The sequence below is a fragment of the Crocodylus porosus genome, unplaced genomic scaffold (genome assembly GCF_001723895.1).
Source record: "Crocodylus porosus isolate Cpor-Errol unplaced genomic scaffold, CroPor_comp1, whole genome shotgun sequence".
In the NCBI taxonomy this organism is placed as follows: domain Eukaryota; kingdom Metazoa; phylum Chordata; order Crocodylia; family Crocodylidae; genus Crocodylus; species Crocodylus porosus.
In genome coordinates, this window is record NW_017728931.1 from 24,762,126 (window position 1) to 24,786,771 (window position 24,646).

At 42.3% G+C, this 24,646-nt stretch overlaps 1 protein-coding gene across 4 annotated transcripts; it reads right to left on the reverse strand.

Annotated features, from left to right (window-relative positions):
* Positions 1-7,060: 7,060 nt before the first annotated feature.
* Positions 7,061-17,459, reverse strand: KCNJ8 (potassium voltage-gated channel subfamily J member 8). 4 transcript variants are annotated; one of them, XM_019544415.1, is made up of 3 exons: positions 17,445-17,459; positions 13,692-14,156; positions 7,061-9,177 (listed from the first exon to the last, which is right to left on the reverse strand). In XM_019544415.1, the coding sequence occupies exons 2-3, from the start codon at positions 14,051-14,053 to the stop codon at positions 8,277-8,279; spliced, it is 1,263 nt and encodes a 420-aa protein (XP_019399960.1). In that variant the 5' UTR covers positions 14,054-14,156; positions 17,445-17,459; the 3' UTR covers positions 7,061-8,276. The 4 variants fall into 4 exon arrangements, with proteins under 4 accessions (XP_019399960.1, XP_019399959.1, XP_019399958.1 ...); XM_019544414.1 differs by lacking the exon at positions 17,445-17,459 and adding an exon at positions 16,753-16,786; XM_019544413.1 differs by lacking the exon at positions 17,445-17,459 and adding an exon at positions 15,251-15,285.
* Between the last annotated feature and the right edge of the window lie 7,187 nt (positions 17,460-24,646).

The following is a 24,646-nucleotide window of genomic DNA, read 5'->3' on the forward strand; positions in this document are numbered from 1 at the left end:
CTGTCAGTGCAATGCTGTAGCCAGTAAGGCAAATAATACTCTGGCACGAGCCAGTAAGGCAGATAATACTCTGGCATGCATAAATCGATGCATCTCCAGCAAAACCAAGGCGGTGATTCTTCTGCTCTACTCAGCACTGGTGAGACTTCAGCTGGAGTACTGCATCAAGTTCTGGGCACCACACTTTAACAAGGACATGGACAAGCTTGAGAGAGTCCAAATAAGTGCCACATGTATGACCAGAGTCTTACATGGCAAGCCATATGAGGAAAGGCTGAGAGATCTGGGACTCTTCAGCCTGAAGAAAAGAAGGCTGAGAGGGGACCTGGTAGCAGCTTACCGCCTCACTAGGAGAATACAACAGGGGCTCAGTGAGCAACTGTTCACCAGGGCACCCAAGGGGAAAACTAGGTGTAATGGTTACGAAGTCCTGGAAGATTGATTCAGGGTCAATATTAGGAAAAACTTCTTCACAGTCAGGGAATAAGCTCCCTGCAGATGTGGTGCAATCACCTACCCTGAAAATCTTCAAAAGACTAGACAGTTACCTTGCTGGGGTCACCTGACCCCAGTTATCTTTCCTGCTTGGTGCAGGTAGCTGGACCTGATGACCTTCCAAGGTCCCTTCCGGCCTTACAATCTATGAATCATTCAAATGTTACAAAAATCAGAAACACAATCCAGCAGTCCTTAACTTTTCATCTCTTTTCTCACATAGAATTTTATCTATCTCTTGCATGCTGCTATCCAAACATTAAATATCACATGCCTTTGATGGGGCAGGGGAGGCTGGGGCCAGCAACTGTGTTGCCCCAGCATCCTTACATGGGGTCCTGGGAACCAGGGAAGCTGCAATCATGGTGCTCCTGCAACTTGGAGCCTCGCTAGCAGCCATAGTGTGGCTCTGGCTGGCCAGGCTCCAGTTTTGGGCAGTGTGTGCTGCCTCCATGTGTAGCACCCGGCTTTTTTTCTCTTTGGGTTTTTTTGACCTCTGGATCTCCAGGGGTCAAAAGACAAACATACCATGCTGCAAGGTAGCAGTGCGAAGAATACTTGAATGTGTGGTGTGTGGCATGAATGACTTGTACCCCTGGTGGCTGGGGGGGGCACAGCAGCAGCAGTGACGGGAGTGGCAGGAGCGAGGCTGTGGTGAGTGGAGGAGCTTCTGCAGATGCCACCGGCGCTGTTGGTGGTGGGGAGGTGGGTTGGCAAGCGCTGACTAAGGGTTGGTGAGCACCTACAGTCACTGCCAGCAGCGTTGGCAGTGGTCAGCGGGAGTCAAGGACTGGCTGCCGAAGCTGCCAGCAGGGTGGCGAGCCGTGGCCACCTGCAGGCTCTGCTAACAGCATCAGCGTCATCTTTTGTAAGGGGTGCACCACCATGCACAAGGTGTGCACATGCACCCACATGCACCCCCTATGCATCGCCTCTGTTGTGTGGCGCTGCAAACAGGTCTGCAGCTTCACATATCACATGGCTGTGTTTGTCGAGACACAACGTAGGAGTCTCTCCATCATAAAAAGGGCTCTGAGTCCAGACCAGAACTCACTAATTCACAATGGACCTCCCTGTCAATTGATTTCAGAGAGTGACAGAATCAGGGTTAAAATTCAGAAATTCCTAGGTCCCACCCTTCATGTTCACGATTCCAGACATCTCTACATTTGGAGCCTTAGCTCCTTTCTGACTTGAGACAGATATAAGTCACACTAGAAGTGAACAACTTCATAATTAACTATGAATCCCCAGGCCCATCCATTCTGTTATGAGATAGTTACTGAAAAATTCTGACGGAACTTAGCTTTTGGGGGACTTTTACCATTAATGCCTCAGTGTTGCTTTCCAAAATGCTGAGAGGTATATATAATCATGTTGGAAGTTTGAAAATGGGTTGCTAATGACAACACTGAATAAACCAAAATCTAGCTGGGCAGGTTTTATTGCTTGATATTGCTTTTCAAATCAATAAACTCATCAGAATATAGAATTTATTAGAAATTAGGAAAGGTTTGGTTTTTTTATTATTTGTTAAATTATTTTATTTGGCAAAAGCTCCATTTTGGCTTTTGACCAAACAGCTTTTTTCATTTTCCATTAATAATAATTTATTACTAACAATATTAGAGAACTTGGAAGATAATTCCATAAATGTCCACAATCTTAGCTTATAAGGGAAGAAAAGAGATGCACAACTGACATTTTTTCCAGTCAGAATAGTGTGTAAATAATGCTGATTAAAAACAAGACACAATGCTCTGCCCAGGTCCTCAGGGTTGTTAAAATTACAGCCCATGGGGTGGATCCAGCCTGCAGAGCCCTACCATGCAGTCCCTAGTGCTGCATCTGGGTCCAGAATTGACCCAAACAGTACCATATGTAGACCATCCCTGTGCAGGGGGCCTGAGACATGTGCCACACACAGTGTCTGCTTCAGCCATCCCATGACCCATGCTGAACACAGCACCTGCTCTGGCTGGCCCAGGGCTCACAGTGAACATAGCGCCCACTCTGGTCAGTCAAGGACATATGCTGTAATCATGCTTGCCCTAACAAATCCAGGACCTGTGCTGCACATGGCACACCCCACCCTAGCTTCTCCAGAGCAGGCACCATGTGCGGCAAAGTCCTGGACTGGCTGGAACAAATACTCTTTGTGTTGGATCCATCATGTGGAGTGGAGCAGGGGGAGATGGGTCTCTAGGTCCAGGCTGGCCCACAGGGCCAGACACATGCCATGGAGCAAGATGAGTTTGACACCCTTGACAAAGTGATACACTCTTGTCAAGAAAAGCTGAGACCTGTGTGGTGTGGTGTGGTGTGGTGTCCCACATTTCTGGAAGGATTTACTTGATAACCAAAATTCTGCATTAATGGTAAGTCTCTTTGTAAAAATTAGTCATTGACTGAAATAGACTTCTTGGGGTCCTAAGGTCAACTAGGTATCATCTAAAACCCAGGATACATTCTTCAAGGCTAAAGCAGAACCACTGCACTAGAGGAAGGAAGTAATCTGTTTTAGAATAAGGGCCTGTTCAAAGAATGTAGACTACTTTGTCCCAAATTACAGACACAAGGAACAGCCCTAAGGAGACTGGGACAGATATTCATAGATAGGTTAGCACCTATAGCATGCAGAGCAGTGCCCAGTAGGGCTGTGCGAAATTTTGTTGGCCATTTCATTTCAAAACTGTTTCAACCAATTTAGAGGTCGAAACAGCAAAATTGGAATGAAACAAAGGGTGTTGAAATAGCCTGAAAACAAAACGAGGCTCTTGGAAATGTTTTGACTGTTTGGACCATACGCTGGGGATGGAAAGTCAGTCCAGCTGGGCTGACTTCCCATCCCTAGTGCGAGATGCGGTAGGGGGAGGCGAGGCAGCTCAGCCCAACAGTGGGATCTAGTGGAGGGGGTGGGAAAGCAGCCTAGCTGGGCTGCCTTCTGCCCTAGTGCGATCTAGTGCTAGATTTCCCATCCCCCAGCGAAACTTCAAAACAGCATTGAAACAGCCTTTCTGTTTCAATGGAATGGAATGGAACAGCTGTTTCGATTAGAAATGAAATTCAATATGAAACACTGTTCTGTGGAACCGTCAAAATTCAAAGCGACTCAGAATGGTGCTATTTCACACAGCCCTAGTGGTTAGCGGGATGTTTAGGCAGTGTTCAAACCTCACATTAACTTTCAACAAGAGTTTAGGCCTCTGACCTGCTTAAATACTTATGTAAATCCCACATCTGTGTCTTTATCCCCCTACATATCTTCATAAATCTGACCCCTCATGCCTCCCTAAAGTAATCTCAACTTATCTTTTGCTGAGGAGGTTCAGCTCTGCACTATCCCTTCCTCTGGCCCTGGTGCAAAGATGTTAGTCCTACCCTCTATGCCAGGAATATAGTAACATAGCAAGCATTTTAAGTGAGAGGGGCACTGGGAGAGTTACACTCTAATCTGATTCTGCAGTTGCCGTTAACAAGGTAACCAGTTTTAAATAGGCAATTTTTAAGTGGTAGCTAACTCATTCTTAATTTAGAACAAAAATAATAATGCCTTTCTTTCAAAATCCATTCAGTGATTTCACCTGCCTTATCACCTGTGAAAGCCATTATACAAATCTGGCTTTGCTCCTTACCAGTCTGGACTCCCAGGGAAACAGGTATTGTTGTAAAAGTTTGAAGAAAATATTCAAGACAGAAAACAGGTGAGGTCAGCAGTAGATGATAAACACTTCCAATATGTTTATACTTTGCCAAACTTATAAACTCTGCCAGTAGGATCACAGAATGTACTTTACTGCCTCAGATCACATGTTGCAAAGGAAAGTGCAAGGACAGACATTCTCCCTTAACCTCTCCATTTAAAGTAGCAAAGACCAATTGAAATCTAAGTCCTTTTTTTAACAAGAAAAAACTAAAATGTAGTTTCAGAGACTACATCTGCCTGGCCCCCCTCCCAGTCCATTTTTGTGGTTTTATAATCATGTTTTTCCATCTCTCCTAAAATATTTTCCTTTTCTGCCTTACAGTGTAAAGACTGCACAACCAACAGGGAAATTTGACTGACAATTCAGGGAGCACAGCATTTGATCTTACACAGTGCTACTGTATGAATAACATAAACCAGGAAATGTAATATTCCTTTACTATCTACTTACAATAATCCTTGATATTACTGATAACAATAGTAAGCACAAAGAATTCAAAGAAAATGAGTTTTCCAACCACGGACCTGTCTTTTCCCTTTCTCTGCACTGTGGACTCGTAAGTACATACACGTAGACTGAGCATGCACAGTAGGCTACACACTGGCTAAGCATATATATGGCTATATGCACCTGAGCATAAACCTGAGCATAAACCCAGGAAAAGGCTGTAGGGGGAGAGGAGTCAAGAAAGGGAGATGTGTGGGGCTATATGGAAGAGAGCAAGCTGGAGGCGTGTTGCTTACTGAGATAGATGCTGCTCTGGAAGGTGGAAAGCTCTGCATTCTAGCTTGGGCCTTTGCCCCCAGTGAGGCAGAAACTGTTGCACTGCTCTCCAATGATTTTATTCAATCATTATGAATACAAGGGACAGTGGCACAGCTTCAAAGGAGCACTGGAAAATGGACAGGACAGGATAAGCCCAAACCCATTGCCTACTGGTTTGAACCTTGTGTTAGCAAACTGCAAGCACAAGGTCAGAACTCATCTGGGCAAAGGCATCCTAAAACTGATGTCTCCTGCTTTCTATATGAGTGTCCTAACCCACTGGTTCAGAACCCTGCCATGGCTGAGTGAAAATGCTCCTTATGCTTTGTGTGGAGCCTAATGCAGGCAGCAGCACTAGACCCTCTCACCTCTTCCCAATCTGGCTCCACACAAGTAGGGCACTCTCACCCAGCTGTGGTGGCAGCACCAGCACCCCAGATGAGAACCGGAGGTAAGCTGAGATGGTACCACAGTGATTCTCAACTGGGGTTCAATTAAATTCAGAAGTTATACCCAACTGGGGCTGCTGGGTATTCAGTATTCTTGAATGCCTGGCTTCTTAGTCAGGTGCTGACATGGATGTAGAAACCTAAGCATCAGCACCCTTGAAAGTTTTGCCTGTGATTTTAAAGCTGATGATGTCCTTTGATTAGCTACAGCCTCAGACTCAGTGGAGAAATCAGTGAAAAGCTCAGAGAGATAGAATAAGTCGTTAATGCTATTTTTTTATTTTGTAGAAAATGCTTTTATACAGCATCTGACTTACTGGTGTATTGATATTTTCAAACAAATGAACAAACAATTTCAACAACTTTGTAACTCTGGACACAGATGGCAAAGGGGCAACATGTATATCCACTGTTGGGTGCTACAGATCACCAAAACAATGGAGAAGGTGGTATGTGTAAATGTACAGTATCCATCCTTCCAGACCCTTAATAAGCAGAGGTGCAAGTTGATGCTTCTAGCAGCCATTTTAACTTCTCTTTCTTATTATATACTCAGTTAGTGAACATGTCCAGAACAGCAGCAGCTCCCATAGAAAAATCAACTCTATACAGCATACTTTGTAAGGCCCCAAATAACAAAACCCTAAAGCACATTCTTTATATTAAGTTGGCAATTCATTGTCCCACTACCATCCCGAGATCAACAGGCTTTTAATGGGATTTAGGTTCTTAAGTCACTTGGAATCTTTTGATTCAAATTCTTAAAATCTGTGTAAGTTTGTAAAAAAAATGGTGTAAGTATGGTGCTGGATCGGGGCCTTAAAACACAAAGGATGCCAGAAGTAAGGCATAGAAAGGTTTCTTTAAAGTATAGCCAACTCTCCTGGACTCCTCTCCCATACAGACTGGCTTCCCAAGGGATCCTGCCCATGAGTTCCCTTTGCGAGTCGAAGTCTGCTTTTCTGAAGTCCAGGGTCCTTACTTTGCTGCTCTCCTTCCTTCTTTCCTCAGGATCCTGAACTCAATCATCTCATGATCACTGCTACCCAAGTTGTCATCCACTACTACATTTCCCACCAATTCATCCCAGTTTGTGAGCAGCAGGTCAAGAAGAGCATGGCCTCTAGTTGGCCGCTCCAGCATTTGCACCAGGAAGTTGTCCCCAACACTCTCCCAAAACTTCCTGGATTGCCTGTGCACTGCTGTATTGCCCTCCCAAAAGGTGTCAGGGTGATTGGTTCTCAAGGGGGACTTCAGGCCTGTGATCAGGGAAACTTCCACTAGCTGTTTGAAGAAAGCCTCCACCATTTCTTCCTGGTTTGGTGGTCTATAGCAAACCCCCACCATGACATCACCCTTGTTGCTCTCCCCTCTGACTCTAACCCAGTCAACAGGCCTATCTTTAGTTCTGTACTGGAGCTCTGAGCAATCATATGGGCCTTTTACATAAAGTGCAACTCCTCCTCTTCTCCTCTGCCTGTCCTTCCTGAACAGTTTGTACATCCATGACAGTGCTCCAGTCATGCAAGTCATCCCACCAAGTCTCTGTTATTCCAATCATGTCATAGTTCCATGCTAAGATGTGCTAAGATTATTTAAAAACTTTGACTTGGAGGAAAAATTAATTTCTCTCTCTTTTTTTTGGGTATCTATATAGCAAATATCTTTTGTGTTTAAGGAAAAAATAGTCACCCCAGATTTATACTATTCCAATCCTATATTATACAAGCAAAGAACTTACTTTCTAAATATGCCTATGTGACTTAGGTACCACTGTCCTGTGGAAAGTCATTCAGATGTTTGTTTGTTTTTAAGTTCACTTCTAATTAATACTAGATCTGGTGTTTCCTTTCTTGAACACTGATGTGCATTAACTCTCCACAGATGCATCTGGAATTACTTCAGTATAACATTAGTGTGGGTAAAATTAGAGAATCTAGCCTTTGCCTTTGGTGTGATAACTCATATGTACCAAGAAAACAGAACTTGGCCTAATTAGCATGAAATTAATATGATAAATTCAGTATTTTGCATCTTGCATAAATTTAAGTGAAACTGATGTTCATTCAACCACTAGGCATACAGATGGAATTGCCTACAATCAAATAACACTACAAGATACAGCAACAATACAAATTCCCCCATAATACACTGTCAGAGTATCTCTGGAAGACTGCTTGGGCTCATAGGTAAGTTCACTGTTGAAGCCCCTTGAGTCCTTGAACTCCTTGGTGGTATTGCCAAGAAGGGAGCTAAAGAGTGAGATTTAATTTTCTTATGGGCATTTTATTACTGTAGTTCAGTATGTCTGGCTTTTCAAAGGGCTAAATTTTGAAGACCGGGGTGAAATTGTGATCCCAGTGAAATTAATGTGAGTTTTGCTATTTGCTTCCATGAGGCCAGGATTTCACGCCCAAAAGACAGATTTAAACACTATACATCCTACCTAAATCTTTGCATGATGCTGAGTACATGACATTATTGAAAATCAGCCCATTTCCCTCTGGGGGTGAATTACTCAAAAGTAAAGAGAAACATATAGTTTACAATAGACAGTGGAAAACATGGAAGATATCCTTGAAGGGCAAGAAAAAAATCAACATGGCAGTAAAACACACATACATACACAATATATTTTATGATTGAATTGTGCTTCCTTTATTCTAAGTGTATTCTTTAATAATTAATGTACTAAGTGCTATAGTGTTTCCTATCGTCACTAGGTGATGCTTTCATTAAGCAATAGAATAAATAGTTCTAGCACAGTTCTGTTTTGCTTCATGTTCCAGGTTTCTTTCTTTATGCATGGTTTTGGTTTCTCCATCTTTAGACGAGATTCATCCTTGTGCGAGGTTGAATATCATGTTTCAGATGCACTCTGATTCCCCTCAGGAGTTATAAACTGTACTTTGGGCACCATGAGAGAGGAGTTGGTCCTCCTCATGGAGTTGTTTCTTCTTATGGAATTGTTTCTCCTCATGGAGTTGCGTTTCCTTAGAGAGTTCTGATGGGACAGCTCACTCTTCTGGAGGGTCTGGATGAGGATGGAGGGCTTTTCATCTAGCTCCCGAGCACTGCAGCGTGGAGCAGCTACCTTGATTGTGTTGCCAAATTTGGAGTAATCAACAGCATATACTCCTTCTTCTTCTGTTACGATGGGCACAAAGCGGTGGCCCCACAGGATCTCCTCTGCTATGTAAGATGTTCTTGCTTGCGTGGTGATGCCTGTGGTCTCTACTACTCCTTCAAGTATCACTATAAGTTCTAAATCTTGGTTGACCAGGTCAGAGGGGGAGATATCATAAAGTGGACTCCGCTTGTCTATAATATGGCAAATGATTAAAGGTGCTACCAGGAAAATGTTGTTGCTTTCAATGGGGTTGTCCACTGGGATGTCCAGCTGATGAATAGGGATGATCTCCCCTTCGGGGGTAGTAGTCTTCCTCACTGCCTGTATTCTCACAGAAGCACTGATTATCATGCTTTTCCTCAGATCTCCCACTCTGAACATGAAGCAAAGTCTGCCATTTCGAACAGCAATAACCGCATGCCGGCTGAAAATCAAAGTCTCTGCCCTCCTGTGAGCCTGAGCAGTTTTCATAAATATGCAGCCCAGCATGACAGCATTAATAATCAAACCCACAATGTTCTGTAGAATCAAGACCGTGATGGCTGTTGGGCATTCCTCTGTCATCATTCTGCCTCCAAAACCAATGGTCACCTGAACCTCAATGGAGAAGAGGAAGGCAGAAGTGAAAGACCTATGGGAAAGGTTTAAACTCAGTTAAAGATATCTGAATCAGCAGATCTAAATATCAAAGTCAACTGGGCACATTCAGTTGGAAGTAGATCGAGCGCCCATTCCTACAGTTGTTGTACACTTAAAACTCCTATTGACTTCAGGCAGAGCTTTACCTGTTTGACATTTTCAGGATTAGTGACATGGTCTAATTACTGTACCGCAGTCTCAGGAGCCTGCTGGTCCTGAACAGTGATTCTGTGGTCCTTGGCTTTGGCAAATCAGTTAACCTCTCTACCTTAACAGCCCATGTTCCTCCCCAGGTTGACAAGTAGGGTGTTCTGACACAGCCCTTACTCCAAAAGTCTTCTACCCTCCAAAGCAGTGAGGGAAAGCTATAAAGATAAGTATAGCCTGAGGTTATTAAATTACACTCGTTTCCTCTCTACCTTGTGAACACCTTTAATAAGGCCACAGGGGATAATCATACACCAGGATATCCGATTCCTGCAGAAACCATACTGGTCAAGGGTATGAGTGAATAGTGGGATCAGCCAACAGAAAGAAGGTAATGGATCTCTCCACCCAATTCTCTTCTACCCAAAGGTTGGGGATGTTAGGACTCAGGGTTTTGCTCAGTGTCAAGACAAGGCTAGCTGCAAAATTTCAGTCTAGATTTAGGACTGTGAATGTTACTAGACAAGTAGTATCTGGTTTATTTACAGTTCCTAGGGTTTTATGCAAACCTATATCAACTAATGACAAGGCCTGTTTCATATACTAGAGTCCATAACCATATGTAACATCCACACTCGTAAGAGTTATGTTTACATGCAACCATCTCAGAAAAGTGTATCTAAATTACTCCTTTGTATTGGGCTTGGTTTTAGAAGGAGGAAACTGGATCAGCTTTTAAATATCTCCCTTTTTTATTATGTTTCCAGAGGACTAGAATCATGAAGAAAATTTTAAAATATTTTATGGCATATGCAGTATCAGGAAGGGAATACAATGGACAGAGTGACTCCCAATAAAAGAGTGCTGAGCTGTAGATTTTAAAAAACTCATTGGATGTTTGGTTACAAACATGGACTTTTTAATTTATTTTTTCATTCTTGGAAACCACCAGAAAAGCAGTGGTATGGCTGTGTTTGGTTTATGAAGAATTAAGGAGCAAAGGGGTTAATATATTAATAACTACAGTTAATGAAAAGGTTAATATGTTAAGGAATATTTTGAACAAAATTAAGTCTATAGATGAAACTTTATTTCACCATTATCATGGCTGTGTAGTATAAAATGACCAGCTTTCCTTTAGATATCTTTCCTTTAAAAATTCTACATTTTATGTACTAAACTCCATTTGGTTATTTATTTATATTCATCTGTTTTATATGCCTCTCTTGTTGAAGAACACTGTGGTTTAGTAGTGTGATAATGTGAACACAGAACTAGGAGCCAGTACTCTAATTTCAGTAATTCCAGGTCTCTCACTAACTCTCCCTGTAGCTTTGGCAATAATTTCCATTTTTATAAAATGGGGTTGATAACACTTATGTAGGAAGTGTTATGAAGCTCAGTTAGGATTTGTGCAGACTGAAAAATATAAAATGGTATGTACGCATGGGTTAGACTTTCCAAGACTAGGTGTCCTTTGACTCTGCTTAGAAAGCTTTTATTTAAGTTACTAGTATGGATTAAAGAGTCAAAATGCAGATTTTTTTTTTTTTGGCTGTTATTATTTCCGCCTAGAATAAAAATATCAAATATTATTTTTACCACACAGAGACTCAGCTTTTCTTAAAAGTATTACTGTTCATATTTTTATTTCATAACTGTTCAAACTGGTAGTTTTAACAGAACAGAGTATTTATTAAGGAAAAATATTTTTCACAACTAGAAATAAAGATGCTTGACTGCCTTTTGGCCTGAAACACCATACATACTAGCACTATATAGCAACATGTGTTAAAATAAAACGTTATACTAATCCGTCATTTGCTTTGGTTGTTTATAACCCTTAGGATTTCCCTTGCTACAAAATGTAATGATCTTATTGGAATTCCTACTTGCCTAGGTATTGTATAGCATAAATTTAGCCTAATTGCTGAGGTTTCTCAATAGTTGACAGACTGCATTTAGATAACGTCAGAACTTTAGTCCTGATACAGCTCTTTTGTGTTGGGGTAACAGCTGTAAAAAGCCATAAAACTGTCCTAAGCAAGAAGCTGAGGATTTTCTTTTTTTAAGAGCAAGGGACTATTGGGAATTTGTACAGCAGGGGGCATGACTGGAAAGCTGGCATGTTCCTGGGATCCCCAGCTGGTATAGTGGGCAAGCACTGTCTGTGGGGATTCCAAAGAAATGCTAATACTGAGTCAATGTTAACTTCAATGCATGCATTTCGCACTATGGATTTCCCCTTGGGAGGGGATGGCCCTGATTCACAGCCAGCAGAGTTCCAAAGGAGAGACTCCACTGGAGCTCAGTTTCTGCCATGGACCTGAAAGGTATGACATGAGGTGCCCAACAGTAGAAAGGTGGATACCGATGGTCCTTCCACATGTAAGATTTACAGGCTTGTAGGGTGTAGCCACATGCCAATTGTGCCAGGACAAACCCCATTACCTCCCCTCCTGTGACAAGTAAAAGAAAATGCTGCGAGTCTGGAACCTCACAGAACTGCCTCATCAGGGATGATCTGAGCCATAATTGCTCTTTTCAGAAGAAATAACAGTTAATAATAAGAAAAAAAAAAAATCAGGAACAACGAAGTTGACTTTAGCTTAGAAGAAAGAAAAGTCCCGCTTATAAAAGCAGTGTGAAAATAGAAAGGAATGAAGAAAGAATCAGGTCCTTCTTAAGCCAGAAATACTCACAAATTTAAAGTTGTGGTATGCGCAGAGAAACTACTATAGCTTTTGAATCAGAAAGGGAAATAAAAGGATATTCTGGTTTCATGGACTTAAGGGCAGGTAAAAGTGATATGGGATCCAATGCATGACCCACACAATCGCGCCTCCTGCCAAGCCACGTGTCAGGGTAGGTGTGATTGTAGGATCACTCATTAGATCCCATCACACCTTATTGACAGTACAGGGGGACCCTGCAGCTGCAAGACCAACAGTGGATGGGGCTTGGTAGGGCTCACAGTCGGGGCAGTGTTCCCTGCACTGCTCCTGCTGCAAGCATCATCCACTGTGGGGCTCTCACAGAAGGCTCCAAGCAGCAGCAGCATTCCCTTGCTGTGAGCCACGAAGCCCACAACGCTGTGCAGCTTGCTGTGTTGGCAGCGAGAACAATGACACCACTCTAAACTTTGTGGGGTGCAGGACTTGCAGCAGCAGCAGCAGCGAAGAAGTCAGTGTTGGGAGCTTCGTGTTTTATCATGCTGTCGTCAGTTGGTTGAACAGGTACGTAGGTAATTGCATAAGCTGTACAAGGGGATTAATTCTACAGTCCAGTCCCTGGTGAAGTCTCTTACATGAGTGCAGCATGGATAAACTATAACCATTCTGGTTTGCTAACCTACTTTGTGCTGGTGTAGAAGACAGAACAACATAGTCCTGGGCCCTCGCTGTTCCAAGAATATGCTGTATGTAAGGCTTTTGCTGGCAAAGTCTCTTACTGCTTGCCCATAAATCCAATTAACGGATATCCTTTTGGTTCTGTAAGTATACAGTTTATATACTATTCCCTCCTGAAGTCATTTGGCTTCTACCCTGAAAAATTGCAGGGCTTGGGACATTATGTATGTGTATTAACAGGACAATAAAACACTTCTGTGTGATTTGAATACACCACTCCCAAAATTCCTATACTGTTTTTTGCAACAGATCTCATGTGATATAGTATGTCACAGCGCTCAGTCTTTAATTGAAACTGATGGCCTAAATCAGCCTCATAAATGACCAGTAATATGGGATGCTTTCTGAATTTCTGGCTTCCCAGCTAGAGACATCTTAAAGAGGCCTAATTTGCCACCTGGGAAATTAAAAAAAGGAGAGATGTTCTGCTGTTTCTGGAAATCATGCCTTTTAAAGATGCTCTAAATAAGGAAAGCCAGAAATTGAGACACCCAGTTTCAATAATCACCTTTGAAACTTTGGACCCATGTTCTCAGTTTGCCCCATAAGCCATGTTTCACTGTCATGGTCTGAAATTTCCTTTGGACCACACCATATTGGAGATGATGCCACTGATGCAAACGGCACTGCATGTAAAACATATACCCAATGCTGCAACTCTCTTGCAGCTGACTTTATTTTTACAGGCAAGGAATGTTACCAACCTATTGTGTAGACATATGAAAAGCTGCAGGGTCTCTGTCACTTTTACATCCTTAAAGGACTCAAGAAATCTGCTTTTCTAAGCTTGGGGGGCTTCTAGGATTGATGGTGTCTAGAGGAAAACACAACATGTCTCAGTTGTCTCTACTGTATTAGACAGTTCAAGAAAACCAAAACCTAATTTTAGACTTGAGCAGCATGGCAATCCCATCACCCTATTCCTAATGTTTTGCGTATCATACTTTACCCAACATCTGTCACGCACGGTGTCCAGTTGGCACTGCCTTTACTGTTGTCTATTCTATCCATGTCTCCATGGGCAAAAGCCACCAGCCACCACACCATGGCAAAGAGAAGCCAGCTACAGAGAAAGGACATCGTAAAGATCACCAGCGTGTGGCGCCACTTCAGGTCCACCAAAGTAGTGAAGATGTCTTGCAAAAAGCGGCCTTGTTCTCGGATGTTCTTGTGTGCCAAGTTGCATGCCCCATTCTTGGCAATGAAGCGGGCCTTGCGTGGACGGTCTCGGACACGTGGCTTCCGGAGGTTTTCAGCAGCAATCCGTGCCAGTACATACTCTTCAGGGATGATGCTCTTCCTAGCCAGCATCTTCCTGCCACCATAGTCTACTTAGCAGAGCACAAATTGGGAATGGTTCTTCAAATGCTTTTTCACTGACCTCACTTTCCACCCTTATCTTGTCTTCAAAATCCTGAGGAAAAGAAGAACATGATCTGGTTTGCCACTGTTTCACTTTTTCCCTAGACAATAGATTGATGTAAGCACATGGATTACGTAGACCCCCAGGGAACAGCTGTTAAATTAAACATTGCTGTAGGATTATTCCATTTAATTAATCATTATAGATTATTTGATCAGGGAAAAGCTCTTAAAACAATTTTTTAAAGATTTGGTATTTCCCCTACTGACATTTCTAGTGTAATGGAAGCCACAGAAAGTTCTTGTAGTTGTCCATCAAAAGAACTGGTGTTTCACAAGAAAAAGCACAGATCGTATAGATCATGCCCTTCCCACAGTCTAACTACAGTAAACTCTCTGGTAACCGGCATCTTACAAGCCAGTATGCTCTGTTAACCGGCATGCCGGCTTGTAAGGAAAAGTGAAACCACAGCACTTCCAGTTTCTCTAAGCCCCCATGGCCCGAGGGCATAACAGACTGTGCTGGGCTGTGCGGTGCCTGCCTCCATGTCCTGCAGGGCAGTGATGCCACGGGAGAGGCAGAGGAGGCAGAGGGACGCCCCAGACACAGCGGAAGAAGTGGCAGCCAGGGCTGCTCAATTAACTGACATATATTGTTATCTGGCATCCCACATTCCTGGGGGATGCTGGATAACAGAGCTTTTACTGTACTATGTAACTCCCACTGAGAAATACTCATCTGAGTACAGTCACTTGTATACTTCAGAATCTGCAGGATAAGGCCCTTAACAAGGGCCTTATTTAACAAGGCCCCAGACAGCAGTGCCAGCCGGATGTACATTTCTTATACAAACAGCCTCACTGAAGCCAATCGGGCTACTCACATGCTACTCATTTGCATGAACAAATGCTCTGTTCTTAGTCCCAGACAGGGCCGTATGTAGAATTCTAAAAAGTGGGGTGCAGACACTGAGGCACATCATCACATAATAAAAACACACATTTTCTCTCCAGTTAAAAATAAAATAGAAGCTTTGCTAACATGCTAGGGACCTAGGGCTGTATTATTCAGTTGAAGCAAAAAGAAATACAACTTTGAATGAGTTAAAAACAATCTGCAGGGATATGAAACGGGAGCTTCCTTACCAGGAGTAACTAACAGACAGCAGAATTGCAGAACAAAGGATAGCTTGGTTGGTGGAACAGCAAGACCATTAAAAAGAAAAGAAGACCCTTAACACCTGTGGAATGAAGAGTTTAGAAAGCGTCAAGTATTTTACAATGATCCATGCAGTCAATTGACTCCCTCAGCACTGCCTGCCTAAAAATGCTGGTGCCACTGCTAGACAGTTGGTTTTAAACTTTGGGTGGAGCAGGCATCAAAGGGGGTAGGGGGAGTGCACCCCTCCCCCCAAAAATGTGCCCCTGGTCCCAAATGACCATGCATGTCACAAAAAAAAATACGGAGAGACTACAGGCCAGATTATACATTACTTTGTTTGGACATTTGGAGCTGAGGAGCAGACAGCAGTTGAAGTTATTGCTATTCTATTACTATTAATATTATTATTACAACAACAGCAGTGACAACCTAAACTCTTCCAGCTTTTCTACTGCTGTTGTAATAATAATTATTACCATTTATTACTACTACTATAATAGCAATAGAAAAGTTGAAAGAGGTTGTTATAGCTACTGTAATATTACTCCTCCTCCTCCTCTTACTACTGCTATAGTAGCAGCAACAATCTAAACTCTTCCAGCTGTTTTATTGCTACAGTAGTAGTAGTAGTCAATAATAATAAAAATAATTACTATTTTTTGTTATTACTATTATTACAACAGCAACAGAAAAGCTGGAAGAGTTTAATTTGTTGCTACTGTAATACTACTACTACTGCTGCTACTCATATTACTACTACTACTATAGTAACAGCAGCAACCTCAACTCATCCAACTTTTGTATTGCTATTACAGTAGAAGTAATAAACAGGAATAATTATTATTACAACAGCTGCTGCTGCTGTAGTAGTAGTAGCAGATACTAATACAAACTAGTAGTAGTGCTACTAATACAATAGCAGCAACCTAAACTCTTCCAGCTTTTCTATGGCTGTTGTAATAAAGTAGTAAGAAATAATAATTGTAATAACAGTAAACAGTAATCATCATTATTACAACAGCCATAAAAAAGCTGGAAGAGTTTAGGGTGCTGCTGCTATTGTAATAATAATAATAGCAGCAGCAGCAGTAGTAGTAATAGTAAAATAATAATAAGACAACAGCAAGAACAATAAGACAGGAGCAAGAATAACAATGTTAATAATAATAAAAAGCCAGTAGCAAGAACAATAAATAATAAGACAATAGCAAGAATAATAATCGTAATAATAGTAAGAATAAGACAGTAGCAAGAATAGTAGTAATAGCAACAGCAATGGTAATAAGAAGACAGTAGCAAGAACAATACTAGGAACAGCAACGATAATGAGTCAATAGCAAGAAGAGCAATACGAATAAGACAGTATAAAAAACAACAATGTTAATAATAATCATCATAAGACAGCAGCAAAAACAACTGGCATCACAATAATGCAAGAAGAACCCAAACTTCGCCGGCTTTTCTCGCCGGCCGGGCCGGGACTCACCGCGCGGGGGCAGGCGGCGCGCTAGGCGCTGCGCCGGGGGCCGCCTGCCTGCGTGCGCATCGCGGCGGCGGCTCTCGCTGCCCCGTGGGCGGCTCCGCGGAGCCTGCGCGGGGCCGCTGCCTTCCTGCGCCCGGGGCTGGGACGCGGCTTCCGAGCCTTTTCCCTGGAAGAGGGAGACGGGGGCGGTGTCCTCAGCGCAGAGCTGCACTGACGCAAAGGGGAGGAAACTGGCTGGGAGAGAGCAGAGCAGCCCCCCACGAAGCTCAGGCGGAGTTTGTCTCTGCACCACTCCTAACAGCTCAGGGCAGCCCCGAAGGGCTTTAGGCTCTTATGCCCCTTTGTTTTTTACCCCCTGAAAGGGGGAGGCCTCGGTGTCACCGAAAGCCAGGGAGAGGTCGACTCCTCAACCACTTGGAAAGCCAAGCCCCAAAGTCACTGATGAAATAGGTCCTTAGGTTCTTCAGCCCTTTGGAGGGCTTTGCAAGAAATGAAAACTACCTCCAGCCTGGAAAAGTGGGGTGAAGATTTTAGAACCGAAGCAAGGCAAGGCTGCTGGCCCGTGAGCAGTCACATTCACACTGAATGTGAGGCAGAGGTTTTCAGTGACACAGCTAAGCTGGCACAGACCAAGGACCCTCTATCCTAGGCATTTCCACTACCTAATTTGCATTTTGTTAAGCTTATAGTCTTACCAGGTTGTCTCATCGTTATTGCAAGGACGCTGGCTTTTAGCCCAGATAACTGAATGCATGGATCCAGGGGCCCATCCCCCTAAGCTCTCCATGTCAGCCAGACCTTTTCGGCAGTTCGACAGGCACATTTGAAAATCCAGTTGGAGCCCTGGGCTTGCACGCCAGTAGCTCCGCTGTAGCACCACCAAAGAGGGAAACTTGTCTGATTTCACTCCCTGGAAACAACCAGCAACTCCCTGATTTCAGCATAACCGCAAAAGATGTTTCTTCTTTCCCTAGTTGGCAGTAGGGCTTGGGTTGTTTATTCTTCCTGCGACTAACCAAGCTGCTAAGTTCAGTGAGATAAATCACACAATGAGAGTTTAGAATTGTACATAAGCGTGTGTAGAAGCCAGGCCAAAATCAATCCATGGTTTCAGCTTTCTGTTCATCACCATACCTGCTTCTCCCAGAACAGCTTCCTTTTTTATAGCACCAAATTCCCATAGAGTTAAATGGGTACAGAATCAGGCCTACAGGCAATGTTTAGCTGGGGAAACAGGCACCGAGAGGTCTGAAATGGGCACATGAGAATTTATGCATAGAGAGGGATATTTAAAAACAAACAAACAATGAAATAACAGAAATTTGCTTTTTTCCCACAGGTCGAAGTTTATAATTTTGGCAATTTCTCAGCTTCTTGTGTTTAATGGAAACTTACATTCTTGGAAATTTGAGCTTTTTCCAAGTGTCACGGTTTGTAGTAGCAAGAATAAACAGTGCATTAACTTCATAAAAAGACCTAAATTTAGATTTTAATGAAGCAAAGTACACGAGGCTTCATCGTCTCTCATTAACTCCTTCAGGCTCCCAATGTTTGCAGGACTGTGTGTGTGTATGTATGATGGGCAGGGAATTTTGCTGTGTGTAATATTTGTATAACAGAAAACAACCCTCAGTTTGGACCTCTAAACCACTCGGAAACAAGAGGAGGGTCAGGGAATGGGCCTGTCTTGTGCCCAGGCTTACAATGCACATCTCCTAAGTTTTGGTGATAGCGGTACTGGCAGTACTGCAAGCCATGTAGTGGTAACAGAGATCAGTTGGAGTTGAAAATGGCAGAATGCTTTTCCACCGACTCTCCCAAATGAAGTTCTTAAGTGGACTGGTTTCAGTCAGAACGGACTTTTATACGTACACACTTTGCTCATCCTGATTTTTCATTGAGGTAACATGGGGGGAGCTCGTGGACTATGTTACAAGGTAAAAAGCTTGTTGTTTTTTTACCCATTTTCTACCAGAAGAGGCGATATGCATTTCTTGTTATCTAACCATTCACCTATTTTGATCTTTTAAGGATTCATCTTCCCTGTCACACTTGAGATGAGCACTTTGGGGGAAGAGGTATCTCTGAAAAGTTGCCTGGGTAAGCCTCTTATGGGTGTCAGTTCTGTAGTACCTCAGTTCTGTAGATCTTATTAACTCCCTCTTGGGCATGTCTACATGTGCATTAAGTTAATGCATCATAATCGGTGCTATCTCACAATGGTGCTGACATGTCTTTTAGGTGATGCTAATATGCAGTAGACTAATTGTACTGCACATTAGTGCATCAGCACAGCTTTTGCCATGACACACTAATGTGCAGTAGAGTTAGTCTTGTGTCTTGTGTCTCCCCTTGAAAACTAAATGAACATCAAACATACTTTTGGGCATGCCACATGCTTTCCAATGTGACACTTTATGACTACTCCATAGAGAACAGTTTAAAAAATTTTTGCTCTTTGCCCTTCTACATATTTGCTTAGTTGTCACACATACTTCAGAGTGGAATTTAGGTAATATCTGGGAAAATCTCACAGAAATGTCTCCAAGACCTTTATGTAAACAGGGTAGCTCCTTAGCATCATAAATGCAATCTTCCAAGGGAAAACAAATAGCAGACGCACACTTTTTTAACTGACATACAGATTTTAGACAGATATTTGTACTTTACTTAGAAAAGGTTCAAAACCAAAATCCTGGATGAGAACATTGCTGATTTTTTGGAGTGCTTGTAATCAGGGTTAGGATCCAGTTCTTTCATCCTACTTGTTTCTTTACTAAAAATGCTATGCACTTTCTGCTGATTTAGTGATAAATATGCCAGTTGAAATACCAGTGACCTTGGCAGACTTTACCATTTTGCTGTCTGAAAGCTAATTCAAACACTTTGTGTTAGATGCCATCTAGGGATCAGATTTTGGCATGTTTCATAGCAGTTTATGGTAGGATAAACACTATGGAAACAGAGCAATTACAATCAACAATAACAAACTTATTGTGGAATAGAGATTCTGCCTCATGCTTCAGGAATCAGGCCAGTCTTCAGCTGGAGACCCAGATGATAGCTACTGTGGAGCGGGGTAGGGGCAAGGGCTACATTTTGTGTACCATGGGGTTATACCTGTCTGAAGCATTGGGCACTGGCCATTTTTAGAAACAAGATGCTGGAACAACTTGAGTTTATGTCCAGCCAAGTATTAGAATTCCTAATCCTGCTGAGGTACTGAGCACTCTAGTATTTCAGGGCTCTGTTACACTTTCTAGTTTAAGCTTCTCAAATGTTGATTGGCATTAGTGGTTGCTCAAGTTTAGAGTAGTTGAACGTTCAGGCTAAAAATCTGACTGCCCACTACCTGTGGCATGGCCCTAGAGAGTTGGCAAGCCAGAGCAGGCTTTTATCCCTGCTCTAGGTGGGGCTGTGTTGGAGAGAGGGGTTAGTGAGGGCATGAGGCTGGAAGGGGAAGAGTTTAATGATGGGGACTGGGTAGTGAAATGGGAGATGGAGAAGCAATGAGTGGCAATGGTGGCTGGGGTGGTGCAATGAAGAAAGTCAGTCACTGAAGCCATTAAAAGATAAAACATTTTAAAAAATTAAAAAAAATTAAAAGAAATAAAAAGTAAGTTAAGAAAGTTATGTTTTAATAAATTCTGATTGGTGAGCCCCAACTCCTGGGGATACTGCCCCTGTCTTGGGAGGTAAGCCACAAATCACAGGACCCTGATCTGCCCTCTCTCCTCCCCCCTGCCCCTTACTCCTCCTTCCACCCCTCCTCGCCCTTCATCTTGGACTGCTCTGTGCCCCTGAGAACTGCTTAGTCAGGTCACACCCACCCCAGGGATGGGAGGAGGAATTGGCTTGCTAGGCAGTAGAGGTCTGGGGGTAGAAGGTTTGTCCACACAGAACAGGATCATGGGGACTGCATTCTGTGATCCTGGAAGACTGTAACTTTTGTAGCTTATCTCTAGGGAGTGGCCACACAGTCATGGGACCACAAGTCACCAGCTGGGTAACAGGGATCAGAGATAAACCTGCCCTGAAGTGATGGCACTTTAAGATGCCTTAAGGGTGCTTAGAAGTAGTTTACATGTCTCAGTGCATGGACAACCCAGGGATTGAGAGTTCCTTGAGCCGCCCAAAACTGATTAGTAACAAAGCCTTACCGCACTAAAATCTGAAAGCCTTGTTCTTTAACAGCTAGAGTGGAATCTGATCCAACTCTTGTTGAAGTCAACGACAACTGCACTGTGCTCTTGATAAAGTGTATACAGTGTTTTCTCAGAAAATATAGCTATGGGTCATGCCACAGCATTTGCCAGTAGTGCTGAATGTCTCCCAAGTTTTGAAGTAAATCGCACATTGATTTTAGGTATATTCACTTTGCAGGCTTTCAAAGATGTTATGTATACAGTACTACGCTGTTAAGGTGACGCTGTGCTGGTGAGCCATTTTCAGTTTTTGTTGATGAACCTCAATTGAACTGGCAGTAGATTCATGAAATATGAAAGAGCAGAAACTGCAGACTAAGTGTAGATACTATCCTAAACCCGCTTTCTTCTGTCTTATTCAGCAATATTAGTAGGACAAAAATAGTTCTTATTAAAATGCATGTGCTTAGTATCAAGACCCTTTGCTACAGCTAACATAGGCTGCCAAGAAAAGCCTGTAAACAGTCTGTAGTGTTTTTGGCAACTCTTTGATTGTTTGTCATTAAAATGATCAGAGAATTTATTTGAGAGGTATGCAAGTTGTGCAGAGCTCAGCCATTGTGGTTGTGTGAAGGAAGAACTTAACATTTTTCCTTTTTCAAGTTGTCTTGTGCTGTTGATTTTTCAGAGAGGATTTTGTGCCAAGGATATGTATATTTAATGGTCCTGAATTGAACAGAAAGAATCAGACTGCTACTGTAGAATTCTTCCCCAGAGTTCAAAGCATTCTTTTTGGCACATCTTAAGCAGCTGGAACTCATTGTGCTAAGTCATCATGCTCTGGTTCACTGTTCCTTTGTAGCTTTCACTAGTGTTTGGTAAATAACCAAATGCACCTGGTCTGTTATGCAGTACAGCACAATAGAAGGGCAATTCCTTCCTCACCCAGTCAAGAGATATATTTGTGCTTTGAAACAGGAGGATTTGGCAACATTTATCATTTTTATCCATGCTGATCTCATTGGTGCTTTTGTTCACAGCCAAATGTTATGGACCAGATTTGTGGGTACAGCCTGCGTTCCACCCAGCAAAGCTGGGAATGAGTTGTGGAACACCTTTATGGTCAAGCAGGTTGTGCCCAAAAAGAATGTAGAGCTGTATTTTAGGGCTGCTTTAAATTATATTTGGCAGAAGTTGGCTTTTCAGAGACTGTCTGGCTACATGAAATATTTGAAGCATCAGTCTAGCCTAATCTTCTCCCCCACCAGTGTCCCTATTGTATAGTGTATGTACAGCTATTTTGACATCTCTGCATTGCTTGGGAAAACCCCTTGCTCTCATGGGATTCTCCAGAAGTGAGATACGACTGGTTTGCTACCCATCTCTGCTGCTGTAGCAGTGCACATGAACCATGAATTAGGCCCTGAGTGCATTATACAGTTGCATGGAGTTACCATTAATTTAGCAGGAGCAGGACAAACCACTCTCGAAAAAGCTGTATAAAAGTTTTCATTCCAATTTCTTATTTTCATTTATAATTTCTGAAATGCTCACTTTTTGGGCTGAACTTTTCCATGTTTGATCTGTATACAAAACTTGAATTTGTATTTAGTGTAAACAAAAGATTTAACGCACTGCTTAATAAGATGAAGCTTGGGGAAAAAAGTTTTTCCTATTAACAATACTTTTTCAGCCATTTGTTTTTCAATAGGTCTACTTGTGAAACATCAGGTATTTTAAAAAGCAGAAATCTGGTGAGAAAATAGCTCTCATGGAGAAGAGTTTTCGATTATTTATTCAATTAATTTATTAAGCCAATATGCTACAGTTTCCAACAAAGGCTCAGGACAGCTTACAGTAAGAGATGGAAGTAAGAACATGTTTTGATTGAGTTATGAACCTCTGAAAAATCACAGAGAGCAAGATGGATAGGGTGCATTTTAGTATTACCAGCTTGTGCTTCATTGAGTGTAGCAGAAAGTAATTTTGAGTCCTTGAATGATCAAGGGAAGACCATTATTTATAATGCCTTAAGGTCCCAACTACAGCTGTGCTAATTGCTGTGCAAGCACAAAAAAAGAGACAGTTCCCACACTGAGGACTTCCCAAACGAAACAAATTTATTTAAAATGGAAGCTATGTCAGAACTTATTTGCATTTACTTTGATCCTTGAAAGCATGGAAACAAATTAAGGAAAAAGTCCAGCATCCTTTATCCCCTTCACAATGCTTACAATGGTACTACAGACACGCTTCAAGGAGTATTTGCTCCCATCTCCTAAATGCACCACAAACGATCTTCATCCAATGTTCCTCACCATGCATAGTATTAATGATGACCTCCTTAGGTATATATTCCTGGAGCAAAGGCAGTTCTGTGTAACTTTGCATGTTCCAGGTTTGGAGCTGGAAACAATCTAACTATGCTAGTGCTGGTTTAAATCGTGACTAATTAACTCTGCTATTAAGAGTGGCTTATTAATGTAGGTGCAGTACTGTGTTAATGTGGCTATACTGCCTTTGGATTGGGAATTAGCATGTGCAGAGTGATCTTGGGTATTTCTACATTGCTGTGCCTTGCAGCACATAAAGGTATCCTTATTCTCTTGAGTATATGGAGCTACATGTCTCACTGTAACATAGCCTATTCATTTGGTAAATTGTTTAGCCTGAAACATTGCTGAAACATTGTATAGGAGACTGGACTGGATTGAGTTAGGGGTACATTTTTCAGTATGTGTTGGAGAGGAAACTGAGGGCTTCTTGTTGAATGTGAAAGGTAACTAACTCTTCTCCATGACAGAGACAAGGGAAGCTGGCCTGTAACTCTCTCACCGTGTCAGAGAGCTGTTAACAAACCCTTTTGGTTGCAAATCACAAAGAATGTCTGGCCTGCATAATAGCCAATGCCCAGAACATAAGAAAAATAATAGATTGATGCACTTAAATCATTACTTACCTGATTTATGAAATCCAAGATCCTTTAGGCTCAAGTTCTCTGACTCCCATTTCTGCTCCAGGGACTTGGATATGTCCTTTGTTCCAAAGTATAACTTATCCTCACTTCCTGCCAAAAACTCTAATTTTCCTGCAGAGATGACTACATCATGCTATGCCCATGTGCAACACCTTCTTGGATTTGAAAAATACCACACATTATCTCTTTGTTTATCTGTCAATCACTGTCTTGTGGTCCAATATTTTGTTTCTTTCAGGATTCAGACAGTGGCTAGAAAAGAAAGGTCTCAACTTTTATTTCACAGATCAGCTGACACATTTCACAACCATACATGGCAGAGTCAACTTAAAGTTTTTGTCAGGATATTATTTTCTAGTAGTGTTACTCACTGATCAGTGAGCACTGTTTGTTTTCTTCACAGCTCCATACATATGAGCAACTCTCAGCTTAAGAACTTGGCTTGTTAACTGGAGATCTTCGGTTTACTCCTTTGTTTTGGCTAAGATGGTGGCTTTCAGCATAGCACTTTCTTCCCATTCTGGTATAAGTTATCTCAAACATAAGTCTGTAACGTTACATGCTCCTGTCACATCTGGCAAAATAGGTGGTTGCCTAGTACCTGATTCAAGTTCATACCTCTCTGAATCAGTTAGTATAAGGTGCCATCCTGCCCTACCATTTGCCTACGTGTCACAGACTAAATTTTCCCTCAAGGACCTGAGAAATGGCCTGCTATAGTTTCATTCTGCCTGCCATAGCTTTCTCATACATTGACAGTCTATGTACTGTTTTT

What these genes read in the sequence shown, in the direction of transcription:
- KCNJ8 (XM_019544415.1), bottom strand. Translation starts at nt 14,053, where the DNA reads ATGCTGGCTAGGAAGAGCATCATCCCTGAAGAGTATGTACTGGCACGG. An exon ending in CCGTGCGTGACAGATGTTGG is followed by an intron (nt 9,178 to 13,691) that starts GTAAAGTATGAT and finishes CCTTTCCCATAG; the next exon opens with GTCTTTCACTTCTGCCTTCC.